The sequence below is a fragment of the Podarcis liolepis genome (genome assembly GCF_965112155.1).
Source record: "Podarcis liolepis genome assembly, chromosome: 10".
Classification (NCBI taxonomy): Eukaryota; Metazoa; Chordata; class Lepidosauria; order Squamata; family Lacertidae; genus Podarcis; species Podarcis liolepis.
Window position 1 is genome coordinate 2,899,757 of NC_139562.1, and position 21,780 is coordinate 2,921,536.

General features: G+C 49.4%; 1 protein-coding gene across 1 annotated transcript in view; it reads right to left on the bottom strand.

Annotated features, from left to right (window-relative positions):
* Positions 1-17,291, bottom strand: part of MAPK8IP2 (mitogen-activated protein kinase 8 interacting protein 2) — a 49,337-nt gene extending 32,046 nt beyond the window's left edge. The window contains exon 1 of the mRNA XM_083461040.1: positions 17,154-17,291. Within this exon, the coding sequence (XP_083317166.1) occupies positions 17,154-17,218 (65 nt within the window). The 5' untranslated portion in view covers positions 17,219-17,291. The remainder of the gene's footprint in view (positions 1-17,153) is intronic.
* Between the last annotated feature and the right edge of the window lie 4,489 nt (positions 17,292-21,780).

Consider the following 21,780-nt stretch of genomic DNA (forward strand, 5'->3'; position numbering starts at 1 on the left):
GTTTAAGTTTGGATAAGGTAAAATTGGTTTTCTAAAATGAACTAAATTAAATGAAAATAAGGTTAGCAAAAATAAATTGAGGAAATGGATGAAAGTGAAAAAGTAAAATAATAATAGGTTAGATTAAATAATTAAGTCAAAGTTGAGAAATAAGTAATAAGGATTTGCTGAGCTAATAATTTGAATTGGAATACAAGAAGGGAAGGTGTGAGGAGGTCTGAGAAATAAGTTAAAATAAATAAGCATTTGAAACTTTATGTGTTTTTAATTGTTTTTAAGTTTTATATTTTTGTATGTATGTTATATTTTTTTTCTTTTTTGTTGTGGTTGTTTATTGTCGTTTTTGCTTCATTATAGAAAATGCTAATAAATATATATTAAAAAACAAAACAAAACTCGATCTTGCCTCTTCCTCTTCCTCTCAGGTCCACCCTGCCTGCTCCCTCACTCATCCAGCCTCTGATGCTGCAGAGGTTAGCGGCAGAGGTAAGAATCTGCCCAATGGGACCTGTGCCAGATCCATCTTCCTCTCCTGATTTATTAAGCTCTGTGCTTGCCCTGCCTCCTCTAATAGCTTGCAGTACTTTCCTGCTTCTTGAAGAGAGAAAAGCGTTAGCCTGCAACGTCAAACGGTCAGCAGCAGCAGCAGCACCGAGATTTCATTTAAGCCAAGGCTCGAGTCTGGTTTTTAGGGCCAGTATCAGCACTGGCAAAACAAAGGGGACCTGATGGCAAAGAAGAGCAGTGCTGAGCATGTGCAGAGTGTACGTCACTCACTACCACTGAGCAATGAACTGCACATCAGGATTTAGGAAGCGTGGGTGAGCTTGGTGCCCAGTGAGCTCTCTCTCTCTCTCTCGGAATTAGGCAGTCAGTGGAGCCCAGTAGTACCCAAAGTGGGGATTTCCATGTCTTGGAGGAGAATTACCTAGGAGGGTACTAAGAGGCAATGGGGGTGGCAGGGGGATGCTGGAGACAGACCCTCTGAGGACGTTGATTGCTTATTTATTATGGGCCATGCTAGAGGGTATAGAGCAAAACACCTTCCTCAATTCTTATTGAAAGTTTTACTGCCCTCAGAGAGGAATACACCAAAGAAGAAGAGGAGGAGGAGGAGGAGGAGGAGGAGGAGGAGGAGGAGGAGTTTGGATTTGATATCCCGCTTTATCACTACCCGAAGGAGTCTCAAAGCGGCTAACATTCTCCTTTCCCTTCCTCCCCCACAACAAACACTCTGTGAGGTGAGTGGGGCTGAGAGACTTCAAAGAAGTGTGACTGGCCCAAGGTCACCCAGCAGCTGCATGTGGAGGAGCGGAGACGTGAACCCGGTCGAGACCACCGCTCTTAACCACTACACCACACTGGCAAGAAAATCACCTGTGTTGCAAAACAGAAAACTCTGAACAACAACAAGCAACACGTTGGCTAATAATGTACTGACAATATTTGTATAACACCATTGTTGTTGTTGTTTAGTTGTTTAGTTGTGTCCAACTCTTCGTGACACCCTGGACCAGAGCACGCCAGGCCCTCCTGTCTTCCACTGCCTCCCACAGTTCGGTCAAACTCATGCTGGTAGCTTCGAGAACACTGTCCCACCATCTCATCCTCTGTCGTCCCCTTTGCCTTGTGCCCTCCATCTTTCCCAACATCAGGGTCTTTTCCAGGGAGTCTTCTCTTCTCATGAGGTGGCCAAAGTATTGGAGTCTCAGCTTCAGGATCCGTCCTTCCAGTGAGCACTCAGGGCTGATTTCCTTCAGAATGGAGAGGTCTGATCTTCTTGCAGTCCATGGGACTCTCATGAGTCTCCTCCAGTGCCATAATTCAAAAGCAGCCATTCTTCAGCGATCAGCCTTCTTTATGGTCCAGCTCTAACTTCCATACATCACTATTGTGAACACCATAGCTTTAACTATACGGATTTTTTTCGGCACTATACTGCTTCAAAATTCATAAACAGAAGACATATAGTATGTGCACAGAGTCACAAACTAATAAAAATCGAATAAATGTTCCATGAACAGGAATGGTAGGAGTTTTAAATCACTGTCAAGGATCACTGAAATGGAGGCAGAAGGCCTTTTCACAGTCAATATCCTACAAACATGAGATGATGGGTGCTCCGAACGCCACAATAGGGTGCTCTGGGCAGCAGACAGAACAGTTCTTCCAAGGTAACGAACTGTTTCAATGATAAATCTTCATCAGCAAATTAATAGTCCCCAAAAGTACGTCAAATGGCCATGGATCAGTTATCACTAAAAAAGTGCAGTAAGCTGATGTATTTGATATACTTTTGGGGACCATTACGTAATCCATTTCAGGGATCTTTGATAGTGACTTACCACTCCAACCATTCCTGTTCATGGAACATTTATTTGATTCTTATTAGTTTGTGACTCCATGCACATATTACATGTCTTCTGTTTATGAATTCTGAAACGGTATAGTGTTATAAAAATATTGTCAGTATTTTATTAGCCGATATGTTGCTTGTTGCTGCTCAGAGAAGAATGGCAGACGAAACTGATGGAGTATGTGGAGATGGCGAAACTGATGGGGAAGATCAGAAACCAGGAAGATCAAGTATTTTTAAAAGACTGGAGTAAATTCCTAATTTACACAAAAGACCACTGTAAGCATTGGCAGGGATGTGATGACACTTGTAATGTGGAATTAACTACAGTAACTATGGATATGTAACAGATGGATATGTAAAAGATGCAGAAAATCTAATTTTAAATACGGAACCCAGGGAGGGAGGGAAGGAGGCCCGAAGGTTCAAAAGAACCTTTTATTTTAATCTTTGAAATGGTGAAAGTTAAAATGTATAAAATTATGTAAAACATATATATATAAAGTTTTTCTGCCCTGGTCACTTTCAAAACCATTTCCTTTGGCCATTTACAATTCTGAGTCATCACAAGATAGCCAGTTATTGGTACTAGCTGGCGCTGGTGGATCAAGTTCAGTTTAGCTGAATTAATTAAACAAAGTAGTTTTAATTGGAGTTTGACTAAAGGTGCAATTGATTCTTCCTGTTTTGAATTTCTTTGTGTTATTATCTTCCTTAGTGGGTCGTGCAAACCGCTATTTGGAATAATGCTGGGATGGGTTTATGCAGTGCTATTTTTCTAGAAAAAGAGGTGCTGGAACTCACCATGAACGCCTAACTCAGGGTCCTAAGGCCCATGGGCCAGAAGTGGCCACAGAGGCCGTTTAACCAGCCCATGAGCTGACCCCGAACTGAGCTGGTGCAGGGACTCTCTTCAGCGGCTCCAGAAATCACTTCTGCACATCATAGAATCATAGAGTTGGAAGAGACCACAAGGGCCATCAAGTCCAACCCCCTGCCAAGCAGGAAACACCATCAGAGCACTCCTGACATATGGTTGTCAAGCCTCTGCTTAAAGACCTCCAAAGTAGGAGACTCCACCACACTCCTGGGCAGCAAATTCCACTGTCAAACAGCTCTTACTGTCAGCAAGTTCTTCCTAATGTTTAGGTGGAATCTTCTTTCTTGTAGTTTGGATCCATTGCTCCGTGTCCGCTTCTCTGGAGCAGCAGAAAACAACCTTTCTCCCTCCTCTGTGTGACATCCTTTTATATATTTGAACATGGCTATCATATCACCCCTTAACCTCCTCATGCCCAGACCCCGGAAATCACTTTTGCGCAGACGCAATTTTCGGCATCTGGGCATGCGCAGAAGCAATTTCTGGCGCCAAGGACATGAGCAGATGTGATTTCTGTCATTGCGCTGCGCCGGTATGGCTCATGGAGCATCTCTGCGGGCCCATGCCCAGTAAGCTTTGCCAACCTCTGACCTAACTCGTTCTCTTAGAATGGCAATGGTGCCCACCTGAGAGGTGCCGGAATTGAGTTCTGGCGAGTTCAGGCTGAAAAAAAAACCCCTGGGTTTATGGAACCGAGAGGGAGCCTCCCCCCCAAAAATGTTGGTTGCCACTGGTGTAGCCTGATGAGGAAGACTGGGCCCCTTGGCTGTTTCCAGCCTTCTGAAGCTATTTTCTTCAGTCGGGGAAGAGGATAAAATGAGAAGGAACTGCCCACTAGAGTCTGAAAGGGACCGGAAAACACAAACTGACAAGACAGGCCAGAGGCAGGACTCCAGGCACAGCTGTGTTGTTAGTATTGTTCCATGCCACCCCAATCTCTGAGAGACTCCTGGGGTTCTGGGCGTTTACCAAGGTTTGGCTTCCCTGGAATGAAGCTCATCGGAGACCATGGCGTCTTCAGGAGATCTGGTTTTATTTGCAGATATATAGAACCGGAGCATAAGGTAGAGCTCAGTGCATTAAGACCTGCTCCCTGCCTTGCAGGCTTTTCCCACGTGGCCTGGGAGGGAGGGGCCCAGACGGACTCCAGCTACAAAAGCTGAGGCTGCTGAACAGACTCTTGGGCTAGGGCAGGCATCCCCAAACTTGGCCCTCCAGATTTTTGGAGACTACAATTCCCATCATCCCTGACCACTGGTCCTGTTAGCTAGGGATGATGGGAGTTGTAGTCCCAAAACATCTGGAGGGCCGAGTTTACCTATGCATGAGCTAGGGGATTGTTTAGGGGTTTTCGTTGGGTAGGTTTGTTGTTGTTACTGATACAGTCGTACCTTGGTTTTTGAACAGCTTAGTTCTTGAACGTTTTGGCTCCTGAACACCACAAACCTGGGAGTGACTGTTCCAGTCTGGGAACTATTTTTGGAAGCCAAACATCTGACGGGGCTTCCACAGCTTCCAGTTGGCTGCAGGAGCTTCCTGCAGCCAATCAGAAACCACGCTTTGGTTTTCAAACGTTTTGGAAGTCGAACGGACTTCTGGAACGGATTCGGTTTGACTTCCAAGGTACGACTGTATTTATTTTCGGTATCTTTAGTTTAGATCTTATGATTTATGTGGAAATCGCTCTGTTTGGTTGTGTGCTTTTTGATATTTTATTTATTGTACATGACTACTTTTGCTACGTTTGTAATTATGTAATTGTTCATATTTTGTAAGCCACCTTGAGGGTGGTTTTATGTTTGGAGAGGTGGCATACAAATAAAATGATTGGTTGCTTAGAGAAGATCTTGCTTCTCTATTACACACAGCTTTTGATCCACCAAAGAGCAGTTTGATCTCTGTGTCTCCATCTTCTCACCACTTTCTAGCTCAGCTCACGTAAAACCCTTTGGCGATTGTTCTCCCAACTAGCAATTAGGTGAGGGGGGCAGTAAAGGCACACCCGTTAGCCTTGGTTATAGCTCTTGCAACCTGACTCCTTCTTTTGGGATGTTGGTGAGGACACTTGTGGCCAGATAAGGTCACTCTCCTTCAAAGAAACTTTTCTGGCTAGTTCAGCAATGGAGTCCTCTATTGGGTTCTAACTCTCACTGGGCGCAGGACCCCAAGAATTGGAAGGGAGCCAAGGGTGTCATCCAGACAGACCCCCCCAACCCACATCATTATTATTGCCCCCCAAGTCCCAGATAAGAGGCTCCCATTAAAAGGTAAAGGGTAAAGGGACCCCTGACCATTTGGTCCCATCGCGGATGACTCTGGGGTTGCGGTGCTCATCTCGCTTTACTGGCTGAGGGAGCCGGCGTACAGCTTCCGGGTCATGTGGCCAGCAAGACTAAGCCGCTTCTGGCAAACCAGAGCAGCGCACAGAAACACCGTTTACCTTCCCGCCGGAGCGGTACCTATTTATCTACTTGCACTCTGACGTGCTTTCAAACTAGGTTGGCAGGAGCAGGGACCGAGCAATGGGAGCTCACTCTGTTGTGGCGGTTCGAACCGCCGACCTTCTGATTGGCAAGTCCTAGGCTCTGTGGTTTAACCCACAGCACTACCCACGTCCCAGATAAGAGGCTCCCGTTAATGTAATCCAAAATGCCACCAGTCCACTGATGCCAGGACAGTCCTTGGCACCAGCTGGGCAAGGTGGTTCTGCTGCCTAGGGGCGAGGACAGGCTGGCTGATGTAACGGGAAGGCAAAGCAAATCCTTCTCAGCTTGGCAAGTCACCACCACAGTCCCTGCAGCTGCACATTTGTGACCACCCAGCAAATTCTGACCCTCCGTCAGATGTCTTGCCCGCTTGGCGAAGGAGGGAGGCAGAGCGGGAGCAGTGCCAAAGTTGCTTAAATGACTCGGCAGTGGAAAAGAGGCTCATTTTCTCTGGCAGCCGAGCAAGGCTCCGGTCTTCTGATAAGGTTAGCCTTGTGGATAAGAAAAGAAAATGACCCGCAGGGAACTGCCTCTGAGCTCTCCTGTGGGTCTCCTGAGGGATGGATGGAAGGATGCCTGAGATCTGTTTGAGAGATTTGAACAAGATTCTGCAATACGACCTTCACAGACTGGAGAACTGGGCACAAGCTAACAAAGTGAATTTCAATAGGGGCAAATGTAAGGTCCTGCCCTTAGGCTAGGGAAACCAGATGCACAGATATAGGATGGGGAAACATCTGCCTTGATAACGGTACATGTGAAAAAGATCTAGGGTTCTAGGTAGATGCCCTTTAGGGTTTGTTTGTTTGTTTGTTTGATTGATTGATTGATTGATTGATTGATTGATTGTTTGTTTCATAAAATTTATACCCAGTTTGACCTTAAAAACAAACAAGTCTCAAAGCTGTTTACAAAAAGATGCAAACAAGAAAATAAAAATATATATTACAACTGTGCCTTAAAAAGGTAAAGGGACCCCTGGCCGTCAGGTCCAGTCGTGGACGACTCTGGGTTTGCGGCGCTCATCTCGCTTTATTGGCTGAGGGAGCCGGCGTACAGCTTCCAGGTCATGTGGCCAAGAGTGTGAACCAGAGCAGTGCACAGAAACGCCATTTACCTTCCCGCCAGAGCGGTACCTATTTATCTACTTGCACTTTGACATGCTTTCAAACTGCTAGGTTGGCAGGAGCTGGGACCAAGCAACGGGAGCTCACCCCGTTGCGGGGATTTGAACTGCCAACCTTCTGATCAGCAAGTCCTAGGCTCTGTGGTTTAACCCACAGTGCCACCCGCGTCCCTATGGACATGTATAGCTCATGGTAAAGGTAAAGGGACCCCTGACCATTAGGTCCAGTCGTGGCCGACTCTGGGGTTGCGGCGCTCATCTCGCTTTATTGGCCGAGGGAGCCGCCAGGTCATGTGGCCAGCATGACTAAGCCACTTCTGACAAACCAGAGCAGCACACGGAAACGCCGTTTATCTTCCCGCTGGAGCCGTACCTATTTATCTACTTGCACTTTTGACGTGCTTTCAAACTGCTAGGTTGGCAGGAGCAGGGACCGAGCAACGGGAGCTCACCCCGTCATGGGGATTCAAACCGCCAACCTTCTGATTGGCAAGTCCTAGGCTCTGTGGTTTAACCCACAGCGCCACCCATGCCCCTCAACTGTACCTTAAAACAGACAAAAGCTAAAATACAAAAATGGATTAAAATCAACAACTTCCTAAGCATCTGGGTTGTTGGGTAAGTTTGTCTAAAGAAGGTTTTTAGCATTGCCAGAGAGAGAAGGGTGAAGGGGGCTGCCTGATTTCAACAGGCAGGGAGTTTCAAAGTGCAGGTGCTGCCATGCGGAATGATCAAATTCTTACAAATACGTAATGGGCACTATGTGTCGCCAGTAAGAATGCCACGCATTGAAGCAGTTGTGTGGGCTCATGTGGGGAAGGCGATCTTGAGGGTAAACTGTTTTGGTCCAGCTAGGTTTTTGTTATTTTAAAATCTGCCTAATGCTAAGTATCTGCACACCCAGTTGGCAGGCATAACTTTGAGAGGGTCAGATGTGCAAAAAAAAAGAAAAGGGGGAAAAGAGTGAAATAGACATTTGTAAAAAAACCAAAAAAAAAAACCAGAAGCTTTCCTACTTGGTATTGTAGGTAATGAAATACATAAGCAAGACAAAAGACTGTGTTTATATGCAACAACTGCAGCAAGATTATTATTAGCCCAACAATGGAAGCAGAAAGAGATGCCTACGAAAGAAGAGTGGCAGACAAAATTGATGGACTACGCCGAGTTGGGTAAATTAACTGGGGAAATTCGGAACCAGCAAGACCAAACTTTCCTGAAAGACTGGAATAAATTTATGGTATATTTGAAAGACGACTGTAAACAACTGAGATTGCTAGTAGGGTTACAAGAAGTTTTGTAAGGATGATTTTATTAATTATTGCAAAGTATAATTTATAATTTTTATTTATGAAAAGGATTTCATAGTTATAACTATAATAATAAAATGCTGTTATCAGAGAGTAAGTTGGAAAACCATCAGCCGAGGAGGATGGAAGCCGTAGGTAGCCAAATGTTTGCTATTTTATATATAAGTCTGAAGTTATTTTTTTTTAAATATGTGGGAAAATCTATTAAAATTATTTTTTTAAAAAAAGAGAGAGATCAGAAATGAACCAGGAAAAGAGTGGAACCAAGACAGGCACCATCTGGCAAAAAAGGAAAAGAAAAACTAAGCTCTGCCAACAGACGAAGGAAGAAGTCGAGGCGAAGGTGAAAACAAGCAGGTACAGGCCGGCCCCTGGGGAGCAATTTCTCTCTGCTGCCTGCTCTCCACCATTAAGTGTTGCTAGCAACTAATGCAAGGATGTTCTTGGATTCAACTCCTGCAGCACAATATTCCCGGCATGAACAAAACAGTTCCTAGGGGGCAGACCCCCCGCCATATGCTGAAAGCACATTCAGGGCAGAGGCAAAGCACATGGTCTATAGGAAAGGAGAATCCGGCTCAACGTTAGGAAGAACTTTCTGAAAGTAAGAGCAGAACGGACTCTCTTGAAAGGCGGCAAACTCCTCACCGCTGGAGATTTGAAAACAGAGGTTGGGGGGGGGGCATCTGTTACGAGTTCTTTAGCTGTGATTCCTACATTGCTGGGGGTGGGACAAGATGAGGTGAGGGGTGGTGGTGGTTAGGATCTAATAGAGTATTCTGTTGCTGAACCAACCCGCAGGTTTCTTGGTAAAAGAGTAAAAGGACCCCTGGACGGTTAAGTCCAGTCAAAGGCGACTATGGGGTTGCAGCCAGTGTGGTGTAGTGGTTAAAAGTGGTAGACTCATAATCTGCGGAACTGGGTTCGCTTCCCCGCTCCTCCACCTGCAGCTGCTGGGTGACCTTGGGCCAGTCACACTTCTTTGAAGTCTCTCAGCCCCACTCACCTCGCAGAGTGTTTGTTGTGGGGGAGGAAGGGAAAGGAGATTGTTGGCCGCTTTGAGACTCCTTCAGGTAGTGATAAAGCGGGATATCAAATCCAAACTCTTCATCTCGCTTTCAGGCCGAGCGAACCAGCACTTGTCCACAGAAAGTTGTCCATGTCATGTGGCTAGCAGGACTAAACCACTACTGGTGCATGGAGGACCGTGATGAGTGCCAGAGCGCACGAAAATGCTGTTTACCTTCCCGCCACAGTGGTACCTATTTATCTACTTGCACTGGCGTGCTTTCAAACTGCTAGGTTGGCACGAGCTGGGACAGAGCAACGAGAGCTCACCCCGTCACAGGATTCGAACTGCCAACCTTCCGATTGGCAAGCCCAAGAGGCTCAGTGGTTTAGACCACAGCACCACCCACATCCCTTGGTAAAACAGTTACCTTAGCTGGCCATTTAAGTGTCCTCATCAGCATCTCAAAAGAATGGGCTCGGTTGGGAAATCCACAACTAACTGAGGGGGCCTCCTGGGCTAATGGGTGGGCCTTTCCTCCAGCCCCTTCACCTAGCTGCTAGGTTGGAAAATAATAGCCAAAGAGGTGTGTAAGAGTGAGTTGGATGCAAGCTAGAAGTTGGATCCACAAGTGACCTGCTTGCTTTGTGCTGGTTCCAAAGTTGCGACTGATGGAGAAGCAATATCTGTTGGGAGGTTAATGCACTGAGACCCCAGTCCTATGCCCAGGTTGTGTGTGTGTGTGTGTGTGTGTGTGTGTGTGTGTGTGTGTGTAGATAAAACCATCTATCCTAAGGAAACCACAGTCTCTGCTGACCTTCATTCCAAAGAAGCGCAACCCGGGTATGCGCCTGGAACCCCAGGAGTCTCTCAGCACTTGGAGATCAGGGTGGCGTTTAATGATACAAAGAGCCTCCGGGGACCACCAGCTCCAAAACACAACTCCCTGCTTTCTTCTCCTTCCCTCCTAAGGCCTTTCACCACATGAGTCAGCCCTGGGTCCATTCAGCCATGCTGTTGGCAACCGTGTGAGTTAACCTCCTACCAAGACTCATAACAGCTCCTTGCGTGAAAAGAGCCAGGAATTATTGCCAGGAATGAATCGCTTGAAGCCTCTGAATGCTTTGCAGAGCTGCGTTCTCAGGGTCCTTTGTCGGAAACTCTGGGTGGCAGAGGCCAGTCGCCATGCGCAGTGTGCATGTACCATTAGATCAGAGGCAGTCCATGCGGTTGATACCAGGTGTTATTGGACTACAACTCCCATGAAGCCCCAGCAAGGGGTTCAATTACTCCAGGAAGGCCCCAGATGTTGAGGTTGGGTCAGCCTGTTTGGGAGTACAGTTCCCATCAACCCACCATGCGGATTGTAACTGATGGGTGTTGTGGTGTTTGACAGTGAAATGCATAATTATTATTATTATTATTACTACTACTACTACTACTACTACTTAATTTTTATCCCACCTTTTCCCCAGACAGGGACTCAAGGTTTACAGACAAAACAGAAAGAGCTAAAACCATGGAAAAGACAATAATTAAAAAGCAATTTAAGACACACACAATCTGTTAAGGATACAGATAATACTACGGAAACAGCACGGAAACAGCTCTTTCATTGAAAGCAGCCAGTTCCCCAAAAACTCATTGGAACAAGAAAGGTCTTAACCTGCTGGCTTCTTTAGGCAGGGAGTTCCAAAGTTGCCTGGGAGCAGCCACCGAGAAAGCCCCTCTCACAATATCCCCACCAAGCAGACCTGTGAGGGTGGCAGGACCAAGAGATGGGCTTCTCCCATCCCTGTCATCTCTATGTAGGCCTGGGAAAGACTCTCACCAGAGGCTTTGCAGAGCATCTTCCAGTCCACAGAGACTGGGGTTAATGAACCTTTTTGAGGGCCGCAGTTCCTTCTGGGTAGCCTTGCAGGGGCCACATGGTGGGAGCCAGAAGCAAAAGTGGCAAAGCAACAAATGTGATATTTTTTAAAAAAATATTTGTATAGTAGACTGGTAAATCTATACACACACACACACACACACACACACACACACCCTAAACAGCTCTAACCCCTATCCGGACAAGCAAGAAGCATGATCGGAGGTCGAGGACACATCACAGCTGTCCCAAATCATCCAAGGAGGGTCAAAAGTTGGCCAGTGAGATGCATAGCCTGGGGACAACAGTCCAAAGAGATCTCTAGAGAGACCTGATGGGTCACTACCCCCGCCACCAGTCTGAGGACCCCATGGTCAGTACTGATAGTACACTGGTACCTTTGTTCTCAACCGCCTTGGTACTCAAACAACTTGGAACCCAAACACTGCAAACCTGGAAGTAAGTGTTCCGGTTTGCGAACTTTTTTCAGAAGTCGAACGTGCTCCGTTTTGAGTGTTACGCTGACAATTTGAGTGTTACGCTTCTGTTTTGAATATTACGCTGAGGTCTGTCTGTTTTTGCTATTTATTTTGTGTTTTTGCAGCTCAGTTTTTGTGACTGTGTGGAACCCAGTTCAGCTACTGATAGATCGTGTGACTGCAGTACATTGTTTATTACTTTCATTTTACGGATGAATGGTCTTCTCGTTAGATAGTAAAATCCAGGGGTCAGCAACCTTTTTCAGCAGGGGGCTGGTCCACTGTCCCTCAACCTTGTGGGGGGCTGGACTATATTTTGGGGGGGGGGAATGAACGAATTCCTATGCCCCACAAATAACCCAGAGATGCATTTTAAATAAAAGCACACATTCTACTCATGTAAAAACACGCTGATTCCTGGACTGTCTGCAGGCTGGATTTAGAAGCTGATTGGGCCGGATCTGGCCCCCGGGCCTTAGTTTGCCTACGCATGGTAAAATCCATGTTAAACTGCTGTTTTAGGGGTTGTTTTTAAAAGTCTGGAACGGATTGATCCATTTTGCATTACTTTCTATGGGAAAACACGCCTTGGTTTTGGAACGTGTTGGTTTTGGAATGGAATTCCTGAACGGAATAAGTTTGAGAACCAAGGGACCATTGTACTGAGCTGAAGGAACCGAGGGTCCAGTCTGGTAGAAGGCAACCTCCCCACGTTCCCATGCGCCCAGTGCATTCTCAAGATCCCACGCATGGTCATGTGGCGTGACCCTGACTGGTGGTGACAAGGACTCAAGAGCCGTCCCCTCCACAACATGGTGTCAGAAGTGACCGGAAGGGTCTGGTCAACAGGAGTCAGAGGGGCTTGCCTAGCTTGCTGCATAATGAAGGGGGGGCAGGGAAGCTTTTGACAGGGTTCCCATTTTTGTAATTAAGCTTCAGAAATATTAAAGGGGGAGAACTGATTTGATATGAAGAGAATCCAAAGGAAGGAGCCCTTGTATTTCAGATAAACACCCACCATCAACTACACTGCAGTTGGAAGGTCTTATTGCCCTTTCCATTTATTTATTCTATTTATTTCATAAAATTTGTACACTGGCAGCCCTCTTCTCCTCCATGAGTTTGCCCAATCCTCTTCTGAGGCCATCTCGGTTGGGCCCTCATAGTTTAACTATGCGCTGCATGAAAATGGACTTTCTTTTCCCTTGGGATGTGTGTATGTGGGGAGTCCTGCTCTGGCTGCCGGTGCCCCTGGCCCACCAGAACATGGCCGCTATGTGCCGTGCCCACCCATACAGACCCAGCGATGCCGTTATGCTCTCGTGGCTCATGCGCCAGGGCACATCTGTGTTTACATCTGTCATGCAGGAGAGTCAGCCACAGGCCACAGGTGGGGCAGCACATGGAGATTTGCCCCCACACCCCCAAGCCTGTCTTTTCCATTACTCCTCAGTCTTTGCAGATAATACCCCGCCCATCTGGCTGCGTTTCCCCAGCCACTCTGGGCAGCTTCCAAATGAATATTAAAAACAATACAGCACCAGACATTAAAAACTTCCCTAAACAGGGCCACCTACAGATGTCTTTTAAAAGTAGAATCGTTGTTTATTGCCTTGACATCTGGTGGGAGGGTGTTCCACAGGGCGGGCGCCACTACCGAGAAGGCCCTCTGCCTGGTTCCCTGCAACCTCACTTCTCACAAGGAGGGAACCGCCAGAAGGCCCTCGGCGCTGGACCTCAGTGTCCGGGCTGGACAATGGGGGTGGAGACGCTCCTTCAGGTATACTGGACTGAGGCCGTTTAGGGCTTTAAAAGTCAGCACCAACACTTTGAATTGTGCTCGGAACATACTGGGAGCCAAAGATGTTGCCAAAACCTAGTCAGACAGTTTTCTTTGCAAGATGATGGCATGAGCTGGCCACTGAAGTATCCTCATCCCAAAAGAATGAGCCATGCTGCAAGAGCTACAACTAAGCGATGGGGCCCTCTAAACTAATGGGTGGGCCTTTTCCCCACACCCTGCCCTCACCCAGCAATAGCTAGAGGAGTGAGTCTGAGCAGAGCTGTGGAGAGGTTGGAAGATGGAGACACAGAGTCCTGCTTGCTCTGCGCTGGGCCCAAAGCCATGACTAATGGAGAAGTAAGATCTGTTGGGGTGTTAATGCTGTGAACCCCTCTTCCTTAGCCTCAGGCTGTATAAATGTGTAGATAAAACCACACAATCTCTGTTGACCTTCTTTCCAAGGAAAGAGAACCTGGGTAACTGCTTCTGGAACTCCTGGAATCTCTCACCACCAGGAGATTTGGGTGGCGCGTAACAATACTGGCTTACAAAGCCTGACCTGCCTGAAGCCTGGTTACCTGACAGAATGGCTTCTCCTGGGCAGATCTGGGCGAGATCACATTCATCCAGTGCTTTACCAGCTGCACTGGCTCCCAGGGGAAGACAGGGCCAGGTTCAAGGTGCTGGTTTTGACCTTTAAGGCTATGTGCGGTCTAGGACCCTCGTACCTACGGGACTACCTCTCCTGGTATGCCCTGCAGAGGATCTTAATGTCCACAAATAACAACACTTTGGAGGCCCAAGTCGCAAGGTGGTTAGATTGGTCTCAACAAGGGCCAGGGCCTTTTCAGTACTGGCCCCAACTTGGTGGAATGCTCTGCCGCAAGAGACTAGGGCCCTGCGGGACTTGACATCTTTCCACAGGGCCTGCAAGACAGAGCTGTTCCGCCTGGCCTTTGGTCTGGACTCAGTCTGACCCTTATGTTTCCCTTCCCTTATGGTTTTGACTTTTATAATGAGGCTGCATTTTAAATTGCATTTTAACCTGTATTTTAAATTGTTTTTCTCTTTTTCCTTATTATGTTTTTACTGAAATTTTATTGATGTTAGCCACCCTGAGCCCGGCTCTGGCCAGGGAGGGTGGGGTATAAATAAAATTTATTATTATTTATTACTATTATCTGTCCATTTGTCAGGATCTGCAAGGGAGACTCTCTTAGTTGTTCTGCATGTCAATAGCCAAGGCCTACCATGTGGCAGCATAAAGGAGAACTTCCTCAGTCGCCAGGCTTAACCCTTGGAACGTCCTCCACTCTACCTTCTCCTTTTCACCTTAAGATGCCTGTTGGTTATCTAGCTAGGCTTTTGGTGAACTTCGTTGCCAGAGCTGAACTTTATATAAGCTGGCCGTGGGACTGGGGTTGATGGGAGTTGAAGGCCAAAACATCTGGAGGGCACCAGGTTGAGGAAGGCTGCAGCTCTCTTAGCCCTCAAATGATCTATTCTGCCATGTGAGCTAATGGAGGTGTTGGAGAAATTAAGTAAGAACCTGCCGGATCAGGCCAAAGGAGGCCAACCGAGCCCAGCATCCTGTCCTCACATTGGCCAACCAAATGCCTGTGGGAAACCAACAAGCAGGATTCGGGCATCAGAACACTCTCCCCTCCCTGCGGTTCCCAGCTGCTGGGGTTTAGAAGCATCACTGCCTTTGACCGTGGAGGCAGAGCAGAGCTATTGTGGCTGGGAGCCAACAATAAATTAGCTTTATCCACCACAAATTGGTTTGATCCTTTTTTAAAGCCACCCAAGTTGGTGGCTCAAGAGGCAGGGAGTTCCATAGTCTCCCCAGCACACCCACAAACATCCATTCCTTTGGTAGGTGCATCCTCTCTCAAAATAAGTGAAAAAGTCTCAAAATGTAACTGCTGTTAAAAGGAAGGTCATCGCAGAGCCTGCTTTACCTAGAGAGGGATACGATGCTCTTGCGCTTTCACATTTGAGTATGAGAATGGCAGACATCATGAAAGACCCCCTTCCCACCTCCTCCTTCAGATAAGCAGTGGATGAGAGCCATAGGCAGCCAGTTATCTCTCTCCTCAACATAGTCCACACCTTTTGGCCACCTCACCATCCCCAAATGCTCCCTGTGAGCCCATGTGACAACCTCCAGGGACCCCTGGACATCATCTCTTCCCCTTGACCTGACCTGCGATGGTTGCTGGAGTCAGCACAGTCCTCACCCGACACAACCTTGGAGGTTGATGCAAGGAAAAGCATCCCTTGGTTTTTTCCCCAGGACCCTCACACCCGGAAGCTCCATCTCTCCATCTCTAGAGAGCCCCACAGAACAGACACCAACTCCTAACTTCCTCTCCCTTATTCAGGAAGCCCAAGATTTGCTTCCCCATCTCCAGGGTGACGCCTTTCCAAGCACTGATGATGGAGAGGTAGGCTCTAAAAGCAGCAGCAGCAGCAAACGCGACACATCACTATACCAGCTCGGCAGCAGTTACCAGGGGTTACAAGAGGAACGTGCTGGATCTCCCCGCCCCTGGGGGGAGGCAGCAGGATCCCCTGTGGCATCGCTGCATCAAGGTGGATCTGGCTTCCTGGACTCAAGAGATGGGGGTGGGGAGAGACTACCTGGCGCCTCCCAGGTACCCTGAACATCACCAATGCTTTTTAGGCCACGATGATGCCCTGCACACAGCTAGGGACCTCGTTCCCTGATGCAACTCCCCAGGTGTGGGGCCTCACATCAACCACCTGCCGCCACCTGCCCGTGGAACCAGGTGTGGTTCTTGCCTTAATAGAGCCCTGGGCAGTGGGCACAGCTAGTGTTTGGCGTGGCCAGGCCCCTTCCTCTTCCGCACCAGTACTTTGGGAGGGCAGGAGGCCAAGCCAGGAAGCACCTGTTCCCACAGCCTCCCAGATCCATCTAAAAAAGGCCCATCTCTGCAAATGGGATCCAAGGCCCCCAGTGGGGACAGGAAGGGAAGAAGGAGATAAAAGCCTGGAGCGTGAGAGAAGGGGGGGGGGAGGTTCGAGGGTTGGCTGGGGCTTTGCCAAGGGATCCACTTTGCTTGCAAAGCAGTGGGGCAAGGAGATTAATCAAGCGAAATCTGCTGGGTTTGGCAACAAACACATTAAAGGATTGGATGGATGGGAGGAGGGGGAGGCAGAAAATATGTGGGGGAGCTTGCAAAGCTCAGCACGGTGTTGATCCCAAGGGCACGTTGGGGCGGGGCAGAGGGGGTGGCGGCTTCCAGCTTTGCAGCAGTCTCTGAATTGGGAATTCCCCAAGGGACACCCCCCAGCCCCTGAAAACAGCAAGAGATGGATCCAGTGGGGGGTTCTCAGGATGGGAGGAATGAGGCCAACCCTTTGTAAGGGTAGGCCGTGGGGGGGGGGGACTTTGCCTGCGACCCGAAGCAGGCCCAGAGTCTGGTGGTAAGAGGTATGGGGCCGGCCCAGGCCTCCGGGACGAGGCAGAGCCCAACAGATGCTCTTCCGGGGGGGGGGGCGAGAGCAGAGAACAGCCAGGCCTTGGGGGGGTATATTTTCCCCTGCCCACTCTGTCCTCCTGGGGTCGAGAGCCTGTCTCTACGTCCTAGAAGGCCTCGGGGGCAAATGTGGGGAGGCCAACGTGACGACACCCCCTACTCATTGCAGGCTGAGCTCCCAGCTCTAGGTTAAGGAAACCCTCCAGCCCCCAACCTCGTCAATCAGGGGTGGGGTTTGATGCCGTGCGGGGGATTCCGCGCCCGCCCGTCCGCCCGCCCCCACTCGCCCACCCCCGGGCACCTCGGAGCCCGGCCGGGCGGGGCTGCGCCAAGCCAAGCGCGTCGGCTTACCTGCAGCCCGGCGGGGAGAGCGAATGGAAGGTGGAGAGCGAGAACATCTCCGCCCGATCCGCCATCTTCTCCGCGGCGCAGCCGAGCCGGGCTGGGGCTGGGGCTGGCGGGGCGCACGGCAGGGCGAGGCTGTCGGGGGCCGGGCGGGGCGGCGGCGAGGGCCGGGCTGCGCTGGAGAGGGCAGGAGGGCGGGCGGGCGGGGGCTGTCACTGCGGAGGCTGCTGATGCTGGTGCCCGGAGCCGCTCGCCACTGCAGCCATCACGCGCGCTCCGTCCGGCAAGGCCCGAGTAAACAGCGGCCAGGGGGGGCGGAGGAGGGGGCCGCTGGCTGCGGAGAGGAGCGGAGGGAGGCGGCCTGAGCCAATACCCACCAGCCCGGCGCTCTCCGGCTCGACGACGCCGGGGGAGGAGGGGCGAGGCTCAACAGCGCCCCCCCCCCAATGCAGATGCGGCGCCGCTATAGCAAAGGCGGCGCACGAGGGGCGGAGGGGGGGGTGGAGAGAAGGACTCGCGCCCTGAGCCTCCGATCCCCGCCTCCCCACAAGACAAAGGAAGGAAGGCTTTGGATGAGCCAGTCTACGGAACCTCTCCTCTCGCCCCCCCCTTTTTGGGAGGTAGGGCACCCCACTTAGCAACCTCCCCGCTTCTCCGCCACCAACCGCTCCGCGCGGAGCCTGGCAGGAGGATGGGGAGCTGTCCGCCGGCTCTGGTGCTGAAGCAACGGCCGTGGGGAGCTGTCCGTGTGCCCGGTGCTGAAGTGGGAAGGACCGCGCGCCACCGTGGGCGAAAGGGCAACCTCCACCAGGCCTGGGTCTCCTACGCCTCTATGTACGCAGCGAGGGTCTCCATTCTCCCCAGAGAGGGGAAGGAACTGAAAAAAGGGCTGGGCACTATTTGGTTTCCCCTGGTTTGCCAGCTTCTCCTGGAGAGAGGTGGCAGTGTGGGCGTCCCAGCTGCCCCGTGACTCCTCCCCGGAGGCCAGGGAGGCGGGCGCATTGCCATAGTGATGCAGCCGATGGATAGGGATGTATCTGCAAGCCTGCTTCACGCCCCGTGGCTTTCTACACGGGGGTGGGGTATTTTAGGACCAAGCAACCCTTGGAGGAATCTAGGCCAGCCCGGCTGCTGAAGGGACTGGCCTCCTCATGGCAAGAGCCATTGGGTGGCTGTTTGGATGAGAGACATGCTTTGTGGCCTCAGGCTCGGTTGTCTGTGCGGAGCTCCCAGGAGCCTCAGGTGACGTCTCCGGGTTGCCAAGGTGGTGCTTGGTGGCTGCAAGGTGGGCGGCCCTTACATCCAGGGAAGGGCACTAGCTGCTCCCTTGGGGCAGCGGATAGGCTGCTCTTGGCAGCGTGACGGACACATGCGACGGCCCACATGCGACGGCCCACCTGCACCTTATGCCCACCAGCCTCCTCGGCTGCCAACACTGATCTCATCACCGATCAAATGATAGGGTCATCAGAGCTGTCAGTTTGCATGAAACACTGGAATGGGATGAGGTGTCTGCCCACACAGCACCCTGTCTCTTCACAGCAGCACCTGATGCTCTAAAGACATCTGGCAGTAGTCACAAAAGCACACACTCATAATTACTTCAGTGTAAGAAATGTGTAAGGGATGCGGGTGGCGCTGTGGGTTAAACCACAGAGCCTAGGGCTTGCCAATCAGAAGGTTGGCGGTTCGAATCCCCGCGACTGAGCTCCCGTTGCTCGGTCCCTGCTCCTGCCAACCTAGCAGTTTGAAAGCACATCAAAGTGCAAGTAGATAAATAGGTACCGCTCCGGCGGGAAGGTGATGCTCTGGTTCACCAGAAGCGGCTTAGTCATGCTGGCCACATGACCCAGAAGCTGTACGCCAGCTCCCTTGGCCAATAAAGCGAGATGAGCGCTGCAACCCCAGAGTCAGCCACGACTGGACCTAATGGTCAGGGGTCCCTTTACCTTTTAAGGAATGTGTACACCAGTCCTCCATAAGGATATGAGGAGAGAGCCTGCAGGGTCAGGGAAAAGGGGGCCCAACTAGTTGTGATAAGAATTTTAAAGTCTTGTTGTTGTTGTTTAGTCATGTCCGACTCTTCATGACCCCATGGACCAGAGCACGCCAGGCCCTCCTGTCTTCCACTGCCTCCCGCAGTTTGGTCAAACTCATGTTGGTAGCTTCGAGAACACTGTCCCACCATCTCATCTTAGATATATAATAAATGTTCATAAATGCACCAACCAAGCACGTACATAGATCAGCACAGGAAGACCAACCTGAAACCGTTTTTGTTTCTCAAACTGACCAAATGTTTTCTCTGCAAGGTCAAAGGAAAATGGAAAAGCCAGGCTCCCCAGGGTATCCAATCAAGTGAGCATTGACAGGTAACTTGTCAGACAAGATAAACAACGCACTCAGATTTCTGCTGTAGACCACCTTTTCTGTGATGTAGGTATGATGTTTGTGGGGGTGGTCTTGGACTCCAGGGCAGGGAATTTAAAATGTCTATATAAGGGCTTGCACACCAATGTTCTGGGTTCCTCCTCCCTCCTGTGTGTGATGAGCGAGGACCCTGTTACAACAGATCAATAAAGATCAGGCTTACCAGCGGCTTTGCTTCTCAATATTCTCTGGTTGGCCTGTTATTTTCTCCTACCAATAGGGAACCAACATAAGGACTCTATACGGGCTCTTGGATACACCATAAGGGAAAAGGGGCAGATTGATTTTGTTTACAACATAGTCCAGCATCTCCCAGTGGCCAACCAGATGCAGGATTTGAGCACAGCAGCCCCTCCCCGTCTTGTGGTTTCCAGCAACTGGGATTCAGAAGCGTTGCTGTGAAGGCACAGGACAGACATCACGGTTAGTAGCCATTGTCGGCAGTGTTGTTTTTTTGCGATATTCCTTAATAATAGCTCAAAAACTTCATTCATTTATTTTTTTGCGGCTTTGCCAAAAAAAATTCAACAACATTGGAAAACAAAAAACCCCAAAACAACCTTTGCCAATAAATCTGTCTGGAATTTCACTGTTTTGAACATAGCAATCCTGTCCTGCTTCAGTAAGACTTCACTTGAAGTTCTGTAGTAGTAGCAGTAATAATAATAATAATAATAATAATAATAATAATAATAATAATAATAATAATAATGTATTACTTATACCCTGCCCATCTGGCTGGGTTTCCCCAGCCACACTGGGCAGCTTCCAACAGATTAAAAATACATTAAAACATCTGTGCCTGGTTCCGGGTTCTACAGGTCAAAAAGGATATTAAAAAAACCTGGAATGTGTGTGACAGAAGGTGGCCTGGAGACCAAATCCTATGAGGCAAGGCTGGAGGAGCTATAGGATCGTATAACAGAGACCTGGGCAGAAGGTTAACCCTTCGCAAGGTTGTTTGAAGGCACTGCTGAGGGTTGCTGCTTCATGTACGGCAGAGGGAAGGAGGTCACTCCACAGTGCAGGGGCGAAAACAGAGAACGTCCGTTTCCAGGTCACCACCCTGATAAGGTGGTGGTGCCATGAGAATCTCCCCATATGAACTTCGCAGGTCTGTGCAGCGGCAGGAGGCATTTTGGGTCCCCTGAGCACGGATTTGTGCGTTAGCATCAATACCTTGAACATGTCCCAGTCGTTCGCTCAGCATCAGTGTAACGGTTTGCTTTCTGGCTTCTCTTACCCATCCTTGTATGTTTTTGGCTGCTTTGCTTGACGGCCTTGCTTTGCAGGGATTTCTGCACTCCTGGGCCTTGCCTCAAATGGGTAATGAGTGCCCCATCTGGTCAAATGGGCCCACCAAGAAGAAGACCCTGCTTTGGATCCAATTACACAAGGACCCCTTTGCTGCATCAGGCAAGGCTCCATCTAAGCCCAGCATCATGTTTCCTACTATATTTGGAATTTAATTACTATATTTGACATCAGGAAGTTTTCCCCAGGTAAGGCTGACCTGTTTCCGCTCACTGTTCCTCTCCCTATACGTTGGCTCACCATCTTGAACCACCTGGGACAATCTGTTCTGGCAGTCTCATTCCAAAGAGCCCCTCCTGTGGTTCTCTGCTGGTGGCACACTGGGATCTGCTGAGACTGGGGGAGGAGCTGGCTAGAAGGAGGTTTCACACAGGGAGGGGTGAAGGGGAGGGGGAGGGAAGGCAGCACCGGGGCAGAAAGTGTTCAGTTTCTGTTAATTGGTTCTCGTGGGAAACTTGCAGATTCTAGCTTCGCACAATTAACTCAAGCTGGTGTCAATTTACTCTTGGCAGAAAGCCCAGGTCTGCTTGACCTAGAAACTACTCACTCTGATTGGTTAACGACCAGCACTCAACTCTGTTATCAAGGGATTGTTAGCTCAGTTTGATGTGAGGTGTGTTAGGAGTTAGAAGTGCTGTGTATGGTTTTGAGAGAGAGAAAGAAAGAGGATTTATTTTGCTTTGTTTTATATGCAGAAACTCTGCTGGTTTTATTTTTCCTTTTAATAAATCCTGTAAATAGTTATTCTGAGTCTAGCTGACTAGTCATTACCGCCGCAACTAGCTTCTTCGCTGTGCAGGAAAACTCTGCTACGTTTGGGCTAAAGCCAATAGGGCTATGCCTGACACTTCAAAGTTCCATGAGGTTATGGGCATTGTGCTGCCAGCCT